Source organism: Calonectris borealis, chromosome 5 (genome assembly GCF_964195595.1).
Source record: "Calonectris borealis chromosome 5, bCalBor7.hap1.2, whole genome shotgun sequence".
NCBI classification, from domain to species: Eukaryota; Metazoa; Chordata; class Aves; order Procellariiformes; family Procellariidae; genus Calonectris; species Calonectris borealis.
The window spans coordinates 6,136,878-6,154,777 of NC_134316.1; the positions used below are offsets into that span (position 1 = coordinate 6,136,878).

General features: G+C 42.4%; 1 protein-coding gene and 1 non-coding gene across 3 annotated transcripts; one reads left to right on the top strand and one right to left on the bottom strand.

The window, feature by feature from the left end:
• Positions 1 to 396: 396 nt before the first annotated feature.
• Positions 397 to 15,477, top strand: ACTR10 (actin related protein 10). 2 transcript variants are annotated; one of them, XM_075150822.1, is made up of 14 exons: positions 397 to 613; positions 2,737 to 2,809; positions 3,347 to 3,429; positions 4,468 to 4,576; positions 6,236 to 6,343; positions 6,710 to 6,777; positions 7,062 to 7,141; positions 7,547 to 7,582; positions 9,104 to 9,183; positions 9,274 to 9,347; positions 9,795 to 9,876; positions 11,324 to 11,525; positions 12,733 to 12,955; positions 15,118 to 15,477. In XM_075150822.1, exons 1-13 carry the CDS (start codon positions 537 to 539, stop codon positions 12,912 to 12,914), a joined length of 1,254 nt encoding a protein of 417 aa, XP_075006923.1. In that variant the 5' UTR covers positions 397 to 536; the 3' UTR covers positions 12,915 to 12,955; positions 15,118 to 15,477. The 2 variants fall into 2 exon arrangements, with proteins under 2 accessions (XP_075006923.1, XP_075006924.1); XM_075150823.1 differs by lacking the exon at positions 15,118 to 15,477 and adding an exon at positions 2,321 to 2,418 and having other exon boundaries at positions 525 to 613; positions 12,733 to 14,614.
• A 2,292-nt stretch (positions 15,478 to 17,769) lies between these two features.
• TRNAK-CUU (transfer RNA lysine (anticodon CUU)) lies at positions 17,770 to 17,842 on the bottom strand. Its single transcript has one exon. It is a non-coding gene; the product is annotated as a tRNA-Lys (tRNA).
• Between the last annotated feature and the right edge of the window lie 58 nt (positions 17,843 to 17,900).

A 17,900-nucleotide genomic window follows, 5' to 3' on the forward strand; every position in this document is an offset into this window, starting at 1 on the left:
ACCCAAGAATCCGTCTGATGCACGGCTGGCGCAGACAGGCCGCGCCCGGCCCCTCAGAAACGAGCTGTGTGGTATAAATCAGCGCCTCCCCACAGCACGGCCGCTTCAGCGTGGCTTTACGCCCAACCGGCCCTCGGCGCCGCCGCCATTTTGCTTGGGCGGGAAGAGCCCCAGGGCTGGGTCTCCTCACGGGAGCGAGGCCGCCCTCACACCCAACCCCCGCCCCGCCTTCGCGCCGGCACCCGGCTGCGCCTCAGGGGCCTCGTCCAGCGGGACAACCGCCCTTCTCCCTCGGAGAGGCCCCGTCCGCCGCCAGGGCGGAGCTGAGGGAAGGCCGCGCCGCACCGCGCACGCCGCCGCTGCCGGGGCGCTCCCGGCGCTTTCGGAGCGCTGCAGGGCGGGCGGCAGGGCGGCGGTTGTGCCGACAGGCGCCGCGGGCAGCCCGCCGCGCCGGAGAGGAGGAAAGGCCCCCTCGCGCCGCGCCGGGCGGGAGGAAGGCCCCGTCGCGCCGCCGCCTGAGGTGAAGGGAGGCCGCGATGCCGCTCTACGAGGGCCTGGGCAGCGGCGGGGAGAAGACCGCCGTGGTGATAGACCTGGGCGAGGCCTTCACCAAGTGAGTGGCGCCGCGCTCCCCGCCCCGCCTGCCCCCTTTCTGTCGCGACAGGTTTAGCGGGGCGGGCCTGCCGTCGGGATGAATAATTGTGTGGGGTTTTTTTCCCCCTCACCCCCTTTCTGCGGTGATCTGCGTGGTACAAAGCCGACAGTAACAGCCTTATTTTTTAGTCTCGTGTTTTAGATAAAAAAAGGGTGTAGCTCGAGGTGGAAGCAGAAATGCTCAGTATTTGGTAATTTATGTCTTGGGCCAAAAATGTAGCCTCTGCCCACCCCGTGTCAAAACCCCCCGTTGTGTTAGAAACCCCCAGCTCCCCCCACGCTCGTGTCCCAGGTACACAGCCCTCGTGGAAAAGGGGCTGTTTAAACAATCCGTCCCCATGTCCAGGGTTAAAATATTCTGGAAATGTGACCTGGGGTTCAGTGGCCTGTTTGGAAAGGCGGCCTGCAGCCAGGGAAGAAAGATTATCTTGCAAGAAAAGCCCCTCCTCAGATGTTTGCCGTGCTTACTAGGCGAGGCCCGCGCCTGTGGCTGTGTCCGTGTGGGTGCATTTACCTGCTTGAAGCGCTGAGGATTTCTCTGCTTGTCTAAAAAGGCAGGAGTTGCAGGAACAGGGTTTCTTGTCCAAACCTGTTTTCGTATTAAGTTGTACTTGCTCTTTTTTCAAATGACTCTGTAATTGCAGACCAGGCAGGCTTCGTTACCTGGAAATCGCTGCAGTGTGGTTATGGAGAGGATTGAACAAAACCTTCACAGATGGAAACAAGTGATTCCATGAGTGGCTTCTTGTGGATTTATGTTGTGTTGCTGATCGCAAGCTTTTTCCAAATTTGGGGGGCTTGTGAGGTTTTATCTCATAGGCATTATGTCTGTAATAAAATGCTCTCATGTAAAAGCATTTGCCTTGAATAGGTGTTTTTAGGGTCTGTTTCCAACCTTTGTTTTTGTAGAAGAGATAACAACTTAATTACATGAGAGACATCTGTCCTTTTCCAAATGAGGCTGAAATTAACCAAAAGTTCAAAAGTTGTCAGGATGACGGGCAAGGACAACTGCCTATACACGTTGGGGCTACACAAGTCTCTGTTTGGGAGACCAAAGAAAAAAATTAAATTCTGAATTATGTCTATTTTTAGAATTCTTCTGAAATGATCTGAAGAAACATGTTGACAGTTGCCAAATACCAAAATAAAGTATTAATTGACCTTTTGCATTAAAAGTTCTTGAACTCCAGCAGATTTATAGTTTTCTCTAGTGTTTTCTACCATAGTTTGTTTCTGATGTTTGTGCTTAATGGGGGTGGCACTGAGTTTCTTAAATCTTGAGTTTCTTTTGGTTTTAATTTGCCGCCTTCAGTCTGTGGTTCTTGTGTCTTTTAAGGTGCAATCTCTTTATGAAAACCAGACGGGTTTCCAAAAAGTTTGTTTTGGAGTTGCTACTATTTTTATTATGTTGCATCAAAGTTGGATGCAGAACTCTCATGTTTTGTCAGGAGTCCTGGAGCAGTAACCAGTCATCTTGAGGCGGTAATGCTTAAATCACCCAGGGTGCTTGTGAAGGGAATGCATTTCAAAGTATTAAACAAGCTGGAAATAGGGAAAAAGTGTCAATGGAATGGTGCTGGTCAGCAGTGAAATAGGCCACAGGACCTGCATGATCGTGGTCATTAAGTCTCTGTCTTTTGTTTCTTCTAAATAAATGTCACAGAAAATGAGGATTTAAAGAGGACGCGGTAACTTAATCTTGCCTGTGTTTACCTGAGAGCTTCAGTGAAAACTGTGGGCCTGTGTGGAGGACACAGAAAGGTATTTCTTTGGAAATTTAATAGGCAGTAAGGAAAGTAAACAGAAAACTACTCAGTGGAAAGTAGGAGGCACATCAGAGCTGAGCATTAAAATCCTTACAGAAGTGAAGAAAACTTGTTTTGTTTAATGCAGCTGAGAGGGAGTCAATAAAAAGATACACAATCTTTCTCATTCAAAATGGCTAGATAGAAAAGCTATATGCAAAACACCTCTTTGCAGTCACGGAAATATCCCTAATTAATCACTCTTTGATGATTCCTAGGCCCAGCATGTTAAATAGTGACTTCAAATGATAAGGTTTTCAACGTTTTCTTTTAGGTGTGGTTTTGCAGGAGAAACAGGACCAAGATGCATTATTCCTAGTGAAATAAAGAAACCCGATGTCACAAAGGTAAACTATTTTACCTGAACTGTTTTACCTTTACAATGTTTGGTATGTTATGGTATAGAAAGAATTTGCAGATACCTTTTTTTTGTCCATCATAAGCTATTTTTCATTATCTTATAACTGCTGCTATGGAAAGATTGTAACTAGATACAAGTAAGTGTTATACCAACACTCATGTTAATTGGTGCTCATCACTCATACGGCTTATGTTTGGGGCATTTATTGAGAGATTTCTTTGCCTAGCTATGCTTCCCCCTCCCCCCCAATAGAGGATGGCAGCTTTGGAAAACTAATGTTGAGATAAGTTACCAGTACAAAAAATTAGCATTAATTAACTCTGGAGTTTAGTTATAGGGTGAGTTTGAGATGCATTGTTAAGGACGTAGAGCAAATCAGGCAAGAATGAGTATTTCTTTATACATGTCAGATTATATATGTTCAGATATAATATATTATCATATATATCTGTCATATATATATTTCTTCATATATAATTACTGCCTAGTATTTCAGCTGACTGTGGATATTTTTACTTTACAGCCTGTCAAAGTTGTTCAGTATAATATTAATACAGAAGAGCTATATTCGTATCTGAAGGAATTTATCCATATGCTGTATTTCAGGTAAGAGATACTTGGGTGTTAGTTATTCAAGCCTCTGCGGCAATGTTTTGAGTACACTGAGGTATTAGAAGTGTGACTGGAGACTGCTGTCTCGTTGAGTAAGGACACAGAAACAAAATTTTGCAGGTGGCTGCCTGGCTGTGTTCTCGCAGGAGAAATTCGTTGGTGCTCAGATTCAGGTAACGTTACAAAGAGTTAGTGTCCTGCAGCATCAGTTGCTCTCTAGAAATAAAAAGTATTTGATAAGTTGCCTTTTAACTGTGGCACTCATAAAGGACTTAATAGGGGAAAGTCATTACCTAAGGACTTGTACTGATTTTGGTAGGGCTGAAGCTCATCTTATATCGGTGCAGAACTCTCTCCACATGACAATGGTTTGGAAGGAGGAATGTCAACCTGTGGAATATTTTTACCTCAGTAATACGTCTTTTTATTGTATTTTTAGTGAATTCCATTAGTGAATAATTAGGTTGGACTTAGTCTTTTCTCTTTACTTCCAATCCATATTTTTACACATTAAAAATCATCACTTGACACAAGGAAACAAGTACTTAATTTCTGTGCCTCAGATCTTCTGGTGTGGGTTGGTTTTTTTTTTCCTGTCCTTGATCATCGCTTTGTAATTGAAATCAAGACAATTCCATCCTCTTCCACTGAAATCAGGACATCTGTATCGTCATTCCTTTTCTTTTATGGGCACACTATATGACACTGGACAAGCCATTAATGGTGATTATGCATGCCTATTTTTGCATTTCTTTATATTGATTTAGAAATGTATAACAGATACTCAGAACTACAGCCTGCTGGCAGATAGCTCCGTAACTTGTTTTCTGTAACTCAGTTTCCTAACTTTCTTTCAGGAAAGTGTTGGGTTTTTTAAATTTGGGGAAAAGACTTTGGGATCTGCTGTAAGAAAATACTATCTAAATGGAAATTTTTAGGATTTTTGAGGAGAATGGAGTATGAAAATAAGGTAGGTCTCATAATACATGCTTAAACTTACCAGTTCTGTTTTACATGTCTTGCCTTTTTCAGACATCTGTTGGTGAATCCCAGAGACCGCCGTGTTGTGATCATAGAATCTGTCTTGTGCCCTTCACACTTCAGAGACACGCTCACAAGAGTCCTTTTCAAGCATTTTGAGGTACGTGTTTTACGTAACTAGTGCTCAGCGTAGCACTTGCCGGTAGAAATTTCACTTACAATCACTACCAGATATGGCCAAAGAAGTGAAAATAATGCCAAAAGAATGAGAGAGGCAGAAAGAAGATGAAAAAAAGTTGATGGTCGTCTGGGGAATTGGGGGTTGGAGATTGGACTAAAGGCCATTTTTGTTCCATTCTGACTCTTCATGAGACCACAAAACAGGAGCTATTAACAAGAATCTGAAAGGTTTCTCTGGCTTGTATGAAAATACAGCTCACATCGCACTGTTCCAGACAGATCCCATAATCCCCATTGAGTACTGCCTGAAGCCAGAATTTATATTTAAACACTTGTTACTGCTCTGTCAGCAAATCTCATGACTTCTAGCAGAGTCAATATGTTCGCCTAGCACGTGATCTAACCTCTGGCTGTACTCATTTAGATAAGAGCTTACCTGAAATTTATTATCTTCTCTGCTTAATCAGTCTTTTTTGAAGAAAAGTCTGAACCTAATTCTTGCTTAGTTGTAATGGAAAATGGTTTGGAAGGTGAATCCATACTTCTTCAATTCAAATAGAACAAAGGTTAAGGTTCTTTTGTAAAAAGTCGTGAAACTAGTTTGTCTGCAGTACTTCTTCACTGTGTTTCCACAACACAGTTTACCAACTAATCTTAAACTTCTGCATAATTCTTTCCTACTATTGATAAGATTTTCTGATGACTTGAAATTACTGAAAGATTTGAGTGATTTGGTGTTTTTTTTCCTAATCCCCTCACAGGGAAAAAAATATGTTTCAGATAAAGCACTCCCATGCAAAATTGGTTGTCAAAAATGACTCATGACTTGGAAAGTCATATTTTGATGAAGAGGCTTTGTAACTTGTTAAGAAGCCAGCTAATGCTGATATGAGGTTAATTCTCTCTGGCTAGTATTTCCATTTGGTGCAAAGAATGACAGTGGCATATTAATACAGGGTCAACATTATAACTTGTGTCTCTGGGCTAAGTATCAGTAATGTTGCCCTTAAATGCAGGATTTATTGAAATTGCTCATTTAATTCACACTTCAAGGTGTTCCGTTAAAGGAACTGTCACTATCCAGGAAACTTGATTTGTGGAATTCTGGGAGAAGGAAGTAATTTCATGTAATTTTGACTTGAGTTTTCACATTGCTTTGGGGAGAGTGATTTAAATAGCCTCTGATGTGAGGTTATGTGCAACAGAGTGTTGTCATAAGGCACGCTTTTATGGGTTTTCTGGTACCTTTGTTCATATCCTCAAATCTTTATACAACATTTCAAGTAGCTGTGTTTTAGTTTCTTTCATTTCTTTTCAATGACAATGACAATAAGAAACCTGATCTATGACTTAAGATGAGTTCTGTAGTTAATACTTGCTTTTCTTAGAAGCTCATTCCAAGATTCATTGTTACTGAAGTCACTGGTATGTACCACAAATAAGATGAATGTAGAATTTAGAATCCTGTTGTATTTTGTTAATTACTACATTACCTTAAAAACTAAATTAAGAATGGATACCTCAAGATACAGTTGTTTGGGTTTTGCTTTTAATATGACATTTGGGGAAAGCATCAGTGCTTCGGGTGGTTTGTTTCTTTTTCCCCCCTTCTGTAATTGTCCTTTCGTTTTCCATGTAGGTACCTTCCGTTTTGTTTGCTCCGAGTCATCTAATGTCTCTGCTGACGCTTGGGATCAATTCTGCCATGGTGCTAGACTGTGGCTATGCAGAAAGCTTGGTGCTGCCTGTATCCTTTAATAATACAGAAACAAAATTTTCAGCAATAAGGCTATCGTGACAAGATGATATTTTTATAGACTTCAAGCGTGCTAAAAAGTAATAGGAACAGATCAGCCAGTCCAGCTTTTGGCTATCGGATATCATGACTTGGGGAATCTCTTCACAGCTGACGTGCTAAATCTGTGTTCCTTCGAAACTTGGGAAGGGTGGTTCATAACTCCAGCCTTTATATACGAGAAATTAGTTTTGGAGAAAAGCAGTTAGAAAGTTTTTCAAATAGCTAATGCAAGAGAATGTTGAGGGGAAAAAGCATTTAGTTCCAACAGACTGAAAACTCATAACAAAAAAGAACAATTTCCTGATCTTCGTGTAGATATATGAGGGAATTCCGATTCTGAGCTGCTGGGGTTCTCTTCCTTTGGGAGGAAAGGCTATCCACAAGTACGTTCACAGTTATACATTCCAGGTTACCAATGATTTATTTGTGAAAGTTCATATTTGACTAATGACGAAAGATTCCTATTGAACGTGACTAAAATCCCATTTTTAAAGTTACCATTGTTTGGCTTTTGTTGATGTAGTAAAATCTGTGGAAATCAGATTTGCTTCAGTTTATATTTAGAAGAATGTAACTAAAGGGAATAAATACTGTCCCTTAAGCATAATATAGAGAATCAGCCTGAGTTAATAGCTATCTTTAACTAACTTAATGTGCAATGTTTTAGGGAGCTGGAATATCAGTTGTTGGAGCAGTGCACAGTTGATACAGGATTAGCCAAAGGACAAAGCCTTCCATCTGTGATGGGTAAGGTCTGTTTGATGTGGCATATGTGCTGTGAACTTGCACTGGGAAAAGTGGATTAATACTAACAGTGAATAAAATGAGTTTAGTATTCACCAGATCTTATGTGATCTACTTTCATGATTTCTTTCTCCATATTTAACAAGTATATTATTTTTATGATAAGCCACTCATAATAGCGGGTTTGAATGAAGGCTGAGATAAAAGTTTTGTAGTAATTTTTCAGTATGTTTTGAGAGAAGATGAACTTTTAATTTCTGTTCTTAATATTCTTTCTTCCTTAGAAATCTTTAAAAGCTGCTGTCAAAGTGAAACTTTAATGTACTAAATGTAATTCAAACTTAGTTTCATTCTTAAATTCTCTTCCTACTTCAAAAGCTTTTGTTCTAAGTTATTTTTTTATTTCAGGCTCAGTTCCAGAAGACATAGTAGAGGATATAAAAGGTAAAATTTTCTGCTTTGTGAAACTCTAGTTTATTAAATTGTGCAGTAGAGTATGATAGTAACAATTGTGCAATACTTTACATTTAGGAATTTATCTTCTCTGTTTATGTATTTCTTACCTACTGGAGGAACTTGCAGTGTTCTTCCTCTTTGAAAGCAAAACCAAAACCATCTTGAATTCCTCTTTCAGGTTTCGCCTTTGTGTTGTTAGCTCGTAGATGCATTTGGTACACTAGCGCAGAATGAGTATTACACTACTGTATATATCCTATGATCAGCAGGTCAGGTTAACTTCGTGTTGCATTTGTTAACGACTGACATCTTGTTTGCTGCGGTTGAATGTGTACAGTGTGTACTCTACGTGGGACTTAGAGTTAGCAGATCTAATGTTCAAAACCTGTTATCATAGATACGTTTTGGTTGCAAATGCAGCATTTAAGCAGTCTTAACATCACGACATAAGAATATTTTAAGTCAATTTTGCTTATAAATTAACTATGAAGGCTTAATTTGCCTTAAAGTCAATTTTGCAAAAAAAAATAAAGTATGTATAAAAGACATTTTGGCATGTTAATCAGGTAGGCAAGACGAGTCAAGGACTACATTTACACTAGAAAAAATAGAATCTATCTTTGGGCAGAACTTGGATGAATTCCTATGTAATGTTTCATGTGCAACAGATATAAAAATACATTTAACCGTAGAAAACAGCAACTAGTATGTATCTCTTGGGCCAAATTAGGAAGAAATCCATCAGCCAAATGCAAAATAACTTAAATGCAGCTGGTGCTTTGTTAAATGGAAGTTGCTTTTCTAATTCCTGGACTTATACACAATTTTCTGATCAGTTCTGTTTTTTATGCAGTCTTTTGGAACCAGATATAGTATGCTAGAGTTGAAATTACAATTGCCTGTGTATTGAAGGGTGTTTCTTTGTGACAGCCATTTATGAAGAAGATACTAATTTGTGCCAGATACACATAAATAAGTATATGATAACACTAACAGCTGGGATACAAATGAAATTGTGCTCTGTCAGTGTTGCCTGGAGAAAAAAAAAACCTCTGGAATTCTTAGGGTGCTGAAGAGTTGCAGTAGGAAAAATATGGCATGATTACAGCTTGTTTAGAAAACGAGCAATGTCTCATTTGAAGCCATGGTGCAAGACCCACAATGGCGTGTTTGACAGCATAATACAACCCCTGGCACCTTGTGGTAGCCGAAGACACGATTAGTAATGTCCCTCTGTCTTCAAATCTTATGTAGCTCGTCTGAGAAAGAAAGCTTGCCTGTCCTAGCATAGTTTCAGTGTCAGCTGTATTTAAACTCATGGTCTAGATAGCATCTGAACGCTGCTGAAGTGTAGAGACTGTTTTTCTTTGCATTTATTTGATAATGTCTTGGGCCAGCAAGGGCCTAAAGTGTGTGTTCTTCTCTAAATTAAGCAAAATTATTGTCTTTATTGGTGATGAAAGGATCCAACAAGGTCTCTCTTCTGCCCCTTTCTTTTATTTTATGAAGTCCGCACTTGTTTTGTGAGTGATCTCCAACGTGGGCTGAAAATCCAAGCAGCCAAGTTCAACATTGATGGCAGTGCTGAGGTGGGTGGAGAATGAAGCTTATCCTAGTCTTTTGAAGTGGATGTAGCCTTTTTGGCCTCTAAAATAATGCACGTATGTTTTTATTTCTAGCGTCCTTCACCACCTCCGGACGTGGACTATCCTTTAGATGGAGAAAAGATTCTCCATGTAGTTGGCCCCATCAGGTGAGAAATACCGTAGCAGAGTATTTATCTTTAGGAGGATATATTTTCAACTCTAAAAGCACCTAAATTTTCGTAAAATTGAATCTTAATGAAAAAAAGCATATGCTTTTAATGTCTCTTAAATTACGGCTTTGTGCTGGGTACAGTGCAAGCCCATAATAAGAGGCGTCAGCTTCTCTGGAGAGCTCACAGTTGAAGATGAGAGCAAACAGATTGGAGGGATGGGGGAAACAGAAATGGAGTATTAATGCAGGATGATGAGACAGGTTTAGTGAAATGAACAGGGCATTGTCTCCTCCCCGTTGGCACTGCCTGGTATGACAGAAGTAGTGATGGTGTGTTGTCAGCAGGAAGTCTGTAGTTATTTCCAGCCTTGCTGTTCGTGAGTGTTAGCTCATAGTGTAGTATTGCTTCTCATTATACACTCACTTCCTGTCTTTTCAACAGGGACTCCGTTGTGGAAATACTGTTTGAACAGGATAATGAAGAGACATCTGTTGCCACTTTGATCTTAGATTCACTCATTCAGGTATCTTTATATTATAAACAATTTATTGAATGCCTCCAGCCTTAGAGAACCTGCTGTTATAAATGGCTCTTTCTAGAGTAACACCCTTCTGACTGCAGGTTGCGATTGGTTGAAAAAGTTTAGCCCAGCATGACTCCCAGGGTTCTGTCACATGATGGATTTCTGTGGGGTAGTAAGTCACCATGTGTCATCCACTCTGTGATTGTTTTCTTACTCTTTGGTATACTGCAATGTGTCTGGGACAGTTTTCTAAGAAACGCAGTGCTCGCCCATCAGCAAAAGTAATAAACTAGCTTGCGTTTATTTGGGAGTGAGGCTCTACATATGTAATGACGAAGGAGTAGATAATTCTTGGCATTATAGGAATTACACTGCTTAAACTGAAATGTCACAGGTATTCTGTTTCTTCTTTTTTCAAGGTGTTTTGCTAAGAGATTTTGAGTCCTGCAGACTTCTGGTTTACCTGAGATAGAATAAAATTAATTTGGACATCTCTGTTACAGGCAGTGTATTAGCTGTATTATGGAAAACTTTCCTGGCATATACAAACGCTTCATTACTTGTTATATATACAAAAAAATGGATTAGAAAACCACTATAAATAGAAATTTTCATTACATGGTGGTATATGTATGTTAATTAAAGTTGACTTCCTGGAGTTATTGATGCCATTTAAATTAGTTCGCTGAGACATAATTTATTGGATAGCCATAGGCTTGGATGACATGACAAACATTTCAGTTAGAATTCCTTATGAAAACAAATTGTTTAACAAGATCTGTGCCTAGACCCCTCACCTCTGTACCTCTAGGCGTTTGCCTTGCATCACTCTTTGGCCAGAGGAAAGACAAATGTTAAATTTACAAGTGTTAGATAGTGTCCAGTTGCTTCTGCTGGACAAGAGGACCACAGCAGTCTGGAATTTTTTTCAAAGGGATAGCGCAGATCTGTTTGTGAGGGGTGGAACTGACAAAGCTTGGTCTTCTCATGCCTTTGTGTCTTCTGGTTGGATTATCTGATGCCTAAGGCAAGCTCCAGCAGAAACCTTTTCTGCCACTGAGACTTTTGTAGCACCTTTCTCCCCTGTGGAGCTAAAAAGAGTCAGTCTCGTACTAACGATTTTCCCTCTCTGAGAGCACTGGTTGAGGCTTCATCACTCTGGCATATCTTCTCCCAGAACTCATGAGAATTACTGTGACTGATACCTCTGTCCTCTGCTGTTGGCCTGTCTCAGCTGAAGGGCTTTAGAGGGACTCAGTGTGCTCATGTAAGCCTCAACTGGGCAGTTCCTTAAGCCTGGTTTTCTTGGGAAGTCTGGACAAAAAACGATGCAGGTTATGTTTCAGCTGAGTATGAGAAAACAGCAATTGAAGTGCATAGAAGGACCTTTGAATGCTTGTACATGTAACTTTAACTAAAGTGGTTTTTTTATTCCTGTTCGCATTAGTGTCCCATAGACACCAGGAAGCAGTTGGCAGAGAACTTGGTAGTTATCGGTGGCACTGCTATGTTGCCAGGATTCCTTCACAGGCTCATGGCTGAAATCAGATATCTGGTAGAGAAACCGAAATACAAAGAAGCACTTGCCACTAAAACCTTCAGAATTCACACTCCACCTGCCAAACCCAACTGTGTGGCCTGGCTGGGAGGTAAGAATGAAAACAACTGTTAAGCAAAGGTACAAAGTGGAAAAACAAACCTTCCAAGTGGGATTTGTAATGAATAAATAGCAGTAAAACTTAGGCAAACTATTGAAATTAAGCTGCATTGGAGCTCTGTGGGATTGCTTGCCCTCCTGGAAGAAATCTTGTGGAGTAAAGCTCCCTCGGGGAGATTTGGAGGGCAGAATGGCACTGCAGGTTATGGGAGCTTTGAACAGGTGACTTGCAATTTCAAACAGCGGTGTGGAAGATGAGGTGTTGATTCAGGTGCGGTACAGGGCTACTGCCATGTGGTGGCACCAGTGAAGTGATTAGGCAGAGCAGAGACCTGCTGCCTGTAGAAGATCTGCTTATTGGAAAAACAAGTTTAATTGCTGACTGAGGAGCTGTGAGCTACGGAGAGGCCGGAGGCTGCTAACTCCCTGTGCTGTTCCCAGGTACCAATAACAAATACAGGAACTGTGCGATGGATTTTTGGATGCTGTACTGGCAAGCTAGGGAAAAAGAAGGGCTTTCCGATGCTAGCAGCTCTTTTAGGAAAGTTCTGAGGTTGAGAAGACTTCATTCTTTTCTAAACTTAAGGTATATAAGCTAAGCCCATCTGGTATGTATGAAGAGAACTAACTTTAACTGTAAAGGTAGATTTTATTTCCGTATGCTTTGAAATGTGAATGTTTGTAAAATTTTAGTTTTAAAACCTTTTGAGTCTACTTTTAGGATTAGCAAACAAGAATGATTTATATGCACCAAGTTCTGTGATAGTTTTCTTCACTGGCAGTGCTAGTCAGCTGCTGTGGTCTGAATCCTCTCGCAGTGTGTGTAAACTTCTTCTGGGTATTGTGTGACACCCTTCTTGAGGAGACGAAATTTCCTTAAACACAAGGTGGTTTCTTTAAAGTGCCTAAAATCAAACCTTCTAGGAAACTTTGTCGTAAGAAGCAGGTCAGCTAGGCCAGCTGGCAGTTTTGCTGTCAGCAGACTAGATGATTCTTTGCTTTCAGTTACTTTCCAGGCACATAAATGGAAGCAATTTGGGACTAGCTGTGCCACTGAAAAGGAAAGTGGCTAGATCCTTTCATTCCTTTAATTTTGGGGACAGAGCTGAAAAAGAATAATGGAGATTCTTGATGGGAAGAAGTAGAAAAAGAAATTCAGTACACTAAATTAATGCTTTTTTTTTTCCCCAATAATGTAGGAGCCATTTTTGGAGCACTTCAGGACATACTTGGGAGCCGGTCTGTGTCCAAAGAATATTACAGCCAGACAGGCCGCATACCTGACTGGTGCTGTCTTAATAATCCTCCACTGGAAATGATGTTTGATGTTGGAAAAGCACCCCCACCATTGATGAAGAGGGCTTTTTCTACTGAGAAATAAGCACCTAAATGCTACACAAGGATTCTCCTCATCTATTTCAAGTAGATATATATGCTTTTTTTTTTTGTATTAAGTAATTTGCATGTAACACTACTAAATATGAACAATGTGGATGTTTGGGGGAGTATGGTGGTAGGTACTAACACTATTTAAAACCACGTCCAGTTATAGTTTAAAAACTTAACTCTGGCAACCACTATGCTATTTTGTCCTCTTCTGAAGAAATTCTATACCGTCATGAGTGGTAGCCTACTGAGTTGTTTGTTATTTATCTGTACAGTAAATGTCATTGTTGAGAGAATTTGTTTTAAGATATTTTGATTTTAAATGTGCTTAGAAGAATGAAGGTCAGTCTACTGTGGGAAACATCTATGAAAGCTTTTCTGCCAAATTCTGTATTAAAATAATCCACCCTTGAATCACATGTGTGGAAATGGTTTGGGGCTGTTTAGCAAAGGTGCTGGAGCAGTATTTCCCCTTGACACAGTCCTGTCTTGAGAGTTTTATCAGAGAACTCCTTCTGCCTGTAATTCTCAAACAGTGCTGAGCTAACAACTCTCCCAGTATCTCTTCTCCTAGAAAGAAATCAGCCATGTAAGAGTTATAAATGAGTGCGATGAAATCTTGAGTCTCTTACTGAAATATCAACCTCAGAAGTCACTTTTTTGCCCTCCTTCCCACCATCAGAAATATTAAACTTCATTGTCCCGCAGCAATACGTATTAAATGAAAATGCAATACAAAGTTCATTGCTTAAGGAAAAAAAAGTACATTTGGATATTAACACTATATTTAGGAACTGTTGGCTAATTAATAGGCTCTTAGCAATGCTGTAACTTTACATATTGAAGGAGAAGGAGCACTCCTGTGGGAAAACAAACACGTTTCCATTCTTCTGCTAGTGTTGCTGGTTTTGGTTTGTCATGATTCTCACTATCCTTCCATAATACTGCTGTGAATTAACTTTGCAGGCAGAGCTGTGGCTCCCGGTGGGCGCTCCAGGCGGTGCCAGTGCATCTCAGCAGCATCGCTGAGTTGCTGGGAGAGGGCTTTCCCCTGGCCTCAAATACCACTAAACTTGCTGGCAACATGCTGAATTTGACTCACTGACTAAATGGTGACCCCGCTGGTATCTGTTGATTACTGAGGTTTAATCCTACTCTGAGGAGTAATTGTTTATCTCAAATTTGGGGAGATAAAATTATAAAATTAGTGGGAGTGGTGGAGTCTAAACGTGTTTTTTGTGACTGATTTCCCATGCTGTCTGCTACCTCCCTGCTGTGGTTCCCGAAGCACGTTTCTTGAAGTTAAGCATATATTTAAAGAAACGTTCTTGTGGTGAAACTTAACACAGGGCTGTGTGCTATGGCATATAAGTAAGCTTCTGCACGATTTTGTCATTCTGTTTCGTATATGCTTTACCTTAACATATGGTGTTAGTTGGCACATGGTAGGACATACTCCTTTTTATCTTCATGGTTTTCAAATTAAGAAAAAAAAAAACAAAAAACAGGAATCGCTGCTTAAAGTGTTAGTCTGTCATAGGTTAGACTTTGCTGGTTGGTAACAGTGATCTGATAGTATTACCATGGATGATTTCTCTCTGGTGGGTGTATTTTTAAATTGCCTTTTTCCTACTTCAAATGAGCTGTGTGGCTGTTACACAGACAGCATAGAAAAATAAACAGGCATGGTTGTGAGTAGTTGTTAATGGTTGTTTTGTAGTCCTGGGATGAGGTTGGTCTTTTAGAGATCATTTCTTAGTCCTCAAAGCACGATGGGGCCTGGCCAGTGCCTCTTTGGACTGGAGACTCTCACGTCAGTGCAAACACTTTCTGGGTTTCCAGGTCAAACAAGTTGCAATTACCATGCACAAGAAGTTTTCTGCGGCAGCCTGAGGATGCGAATGGTATGCCATGACACAGAAACAGGTTTTTCAAAATGTACTGTCAGGCCTGGACTTGGAAAAATGGATTAAACGCTATAGCCATCATGTCTAATATTTAGCATTCTTTCACATCTTAGGGTTCTTCTCTTGCTTACTTCTATAAGCCTATGGTCCTTGTATGGTTTAATGTCCTTGGGGATGTTCATTCCCCAGCAGATTCCTCGAATACCCGCATTCCCTTTGTTTCCTTGAGTGTTTGGGACTTTCACTCTTAATTTGTTCCCCCTTACCAAGCCCTTCTTATCTCCCCTGCAGCGAGACCGAGGACTGCGGGATTGGGTGCAAGTGGAGAGTGTCCCCTCCAGCAGGGCCCCACTGTGTGGTACGCTGCTCAGCTGCACCGCCCCACCATAGCCTTTCTCATAGGCGTAACACCTACGGGGCTGGGCAGGAGACTCGAGGATCCAGGTGCTTCTGGCAAGAAAACCTGTGGGTGAGGTCTGGTTCTCCTGAACAAGGGAGGAGCAATGGAGTCTAATACTTCGTGCATGAGGTTGACCCGTCTGGAGCAGTCTTTGGCAAGGATTTGGGATATCAGTAGGTTTCCGAGTGACTTCAGAAAGTATATATGATTGCAACAGTTGTGCTTAATAAAGCAAAACGGATAAAAATGCAGTTTTTGGAGACCAGCCTGCTACATCCCTGTTCTTAACTTACAAATTGTTCTTAACAATCTGTGATGTGATTACAGGCTTGATAAATAGAGGCTATTTCGTTGCAAGGCGCAGAGAGCCATCCTTATGCCTGTGTAAAGAACATTCAGACCCAAGCTCTGCTGCTAATTTTCATTTATAATTTGAATAATTGGGATGCAGCTCCGTGACCCATTTTGTGTCTTGCCTCAGTAAGAACTGAGCCAGAGCCTACTGAGGCTTGCTCCTGAAAGAAGAGTTTCCCATCGGCACGAGTCCCACGGAGCTGGCAGGGATTACTCATGTCCGTAAGTAGTTCTCAGTGGGAAGGATATGCAGGGGAGATTAAACTCCTACGGAGCCCGTGTTCGTGGTGGTGCAATGATGTCATTTTCCTGAACTGCAGCAGACTGCAGCTGAGGAAATTCAGAATAGTCTTAGCCCTTCCCTTTTCAGGGATATTTCTGCTGTGCGCTTGTACTCTGGGACCTTTTACAAGCCCGGCATGTTCTGCCACCTCGTCTTCATTCTGCCCGCTCTTCTCTTCTCCTGTGGGGTTTCTGCATCGCTGAACAGCTTCATCAGCTGCTGTTTCACACTGCATAACCAGAAATCCTAAGTCCTGTGTTACTGGCAGGTTTAAGCGCAGAGTCCCATGACCCGTTAAGGACAGAAACAGGATTCTTATTGCATCAAAGAGGTGAGGAAAGACTATTGCATGCTTTTCAGAATGACTAGCCCTGGAAAGCCCTTAGAGATCACCTTAAATGTGTTACCGTGTAGAAAGGGATTTGGCTTATTTTTTTTCAGCCTAAATGTTGTAGTTCTTGCCTCTGTGGCATGGCAGGAATCCATGGATCCTCACAGCAGACAAATTCACAGTGAACTCAAGTGCTTTATCAGGAAGGACAGTGACAGACACAACCCCCTGCAGTAACTGGAGCTTTTTCCTCTGACGTTCCTGATTCTGGACTGGATGCTGTCGCTGAAGGTTGGTGTTAGTCGAGCAAACAGCTCCAGCTGGGCTGAGTCCTGCTGACAGGAGGAATACTTTGGAATATTCATGAGCACGGCCCTCCGCAGTCTGCCTGGTGTCCATGCTGCGTCTGTGGGAGCTGGTCTCTGGGGGAAGCAGCTTTAACTCATTCCCCTCATTTCCCTTTTCATAGAATCACAGAATATCTCAAGTTGGAAGGGACCCATAAGGATCATCGAGTCCAACTCCCTGCTCCTCGCAGGACTACCTAAAACTAAGCCATATGACTAAAAGCATTGTCCAGACGCTCCTTGAACTCTTGACAGGCTTGGTGCCGTGACCACTTCCCTGGGAAGCCTGTTCCAGTGACCAACCATCCTCTCAGGGAAGAACCTTTTCCTAACGTCCAACCTGAACTTCACCTGACGCAGCTTTATTCCCTTTCCTCGTGTCCTGTTGCTGGTCACGAGAGAGGAGAGCAACACCTTCCCCTCTGCCACCCTCCCTTGAGGAAGTTGTAGACTGCGATGGGGTCACCACCCCTCAGTGATGAGGTTGCTCCTCAGCCTTCTCTTCTCCAAGCTGAACAAGCCAAGTGACCTCAGCTGCTTTGCCCTCGAGGCCTTTCCCCATCTTGGTCGCCCTCCTCTGGACACGCTTTAGTAGTTTGATGTCCTCCTTATATCGAGGCGCCCAAAACTGCCCACAGTGCTTGAGGTGGGGCCGTGCTGGAGCAGCCTCGCGTGGGACAATCGCCTCCCTCGACGGGCTGGCTGCGCCATGCTGGATGCACCCCAGGACAGGGCTGGCCCTTCGGGCTGCCAGGGCGCACTGCTGACTCATGTTCAACTCGCCATCAACCCAGACCCCCACATCTCTTTCCGTGGGGCCGCTCTCCAGCCTCTCGCCCCCCAGTTTGTACGTATAACCGGGATTACCCCATCCCTGGTGCAGAATCCTGCGCTTGCTGTTAAATTCCATACGGCTGGTGATTGCCCAGCTCTCTCTGTAAGGCCTCTCTACCCTCAAGGGAGGCCACAGCTCCTCCTAGTTTATTAATGTACATTCGATTCCTGCAGCCAGATCATTTCTAAGAATTTTTTTTTCTGCTGCAAGCCAGCGTTTATCACAGCCACTGCCAAAACGACCCCTGCTCTAGCTGCACCAGGGACGTTTCGTCCAGGCTCCCCTCTGGCCCCTCCGGAGCGGGGGGTGAATTCCCCTCAGAGTCGCGGGGACGGCGGGGCTGAGGCGGCGTTTTCCCGCGCAGAGCCCTTCAAAAGGGGCACAAAATCGATGCGCCCAACGTGGGGCTCGAACCCACGACCCTGGGATTAAGAGTCCCATGCTCTACCGACTGAGCTAGCCGGGCGCTGCCTGCCGTCTCCCCGCCACGTGCCCTTCACCATATGAAGGGCTGATGTCAGCGA

Bases quoted from the DNA above. Each gene is read 5' to 3' on its own strand.
- ACTR10 (XM_075150822.1), top strand. From the start codon at position 537: ATGCCGCTCTACGAGGGCCTGGGCAGCGGCGGGGAGAAGACCGCCGTG. The intron at 3,430-4,467 runs GTAAGAGATACT...TGCCTTTTTCAG, and splicing joins ATCCATATGCTGTATTTCAG to ACATCTGTTGGTGAATCCCA. The intron at 9,348-9,794 runs GTGAGAAATACC...TCTTTTCAACAG, and splicing joins CATGTAGTTGGCCCCATCAG to GGACTCCGTTGTGGAAATAC.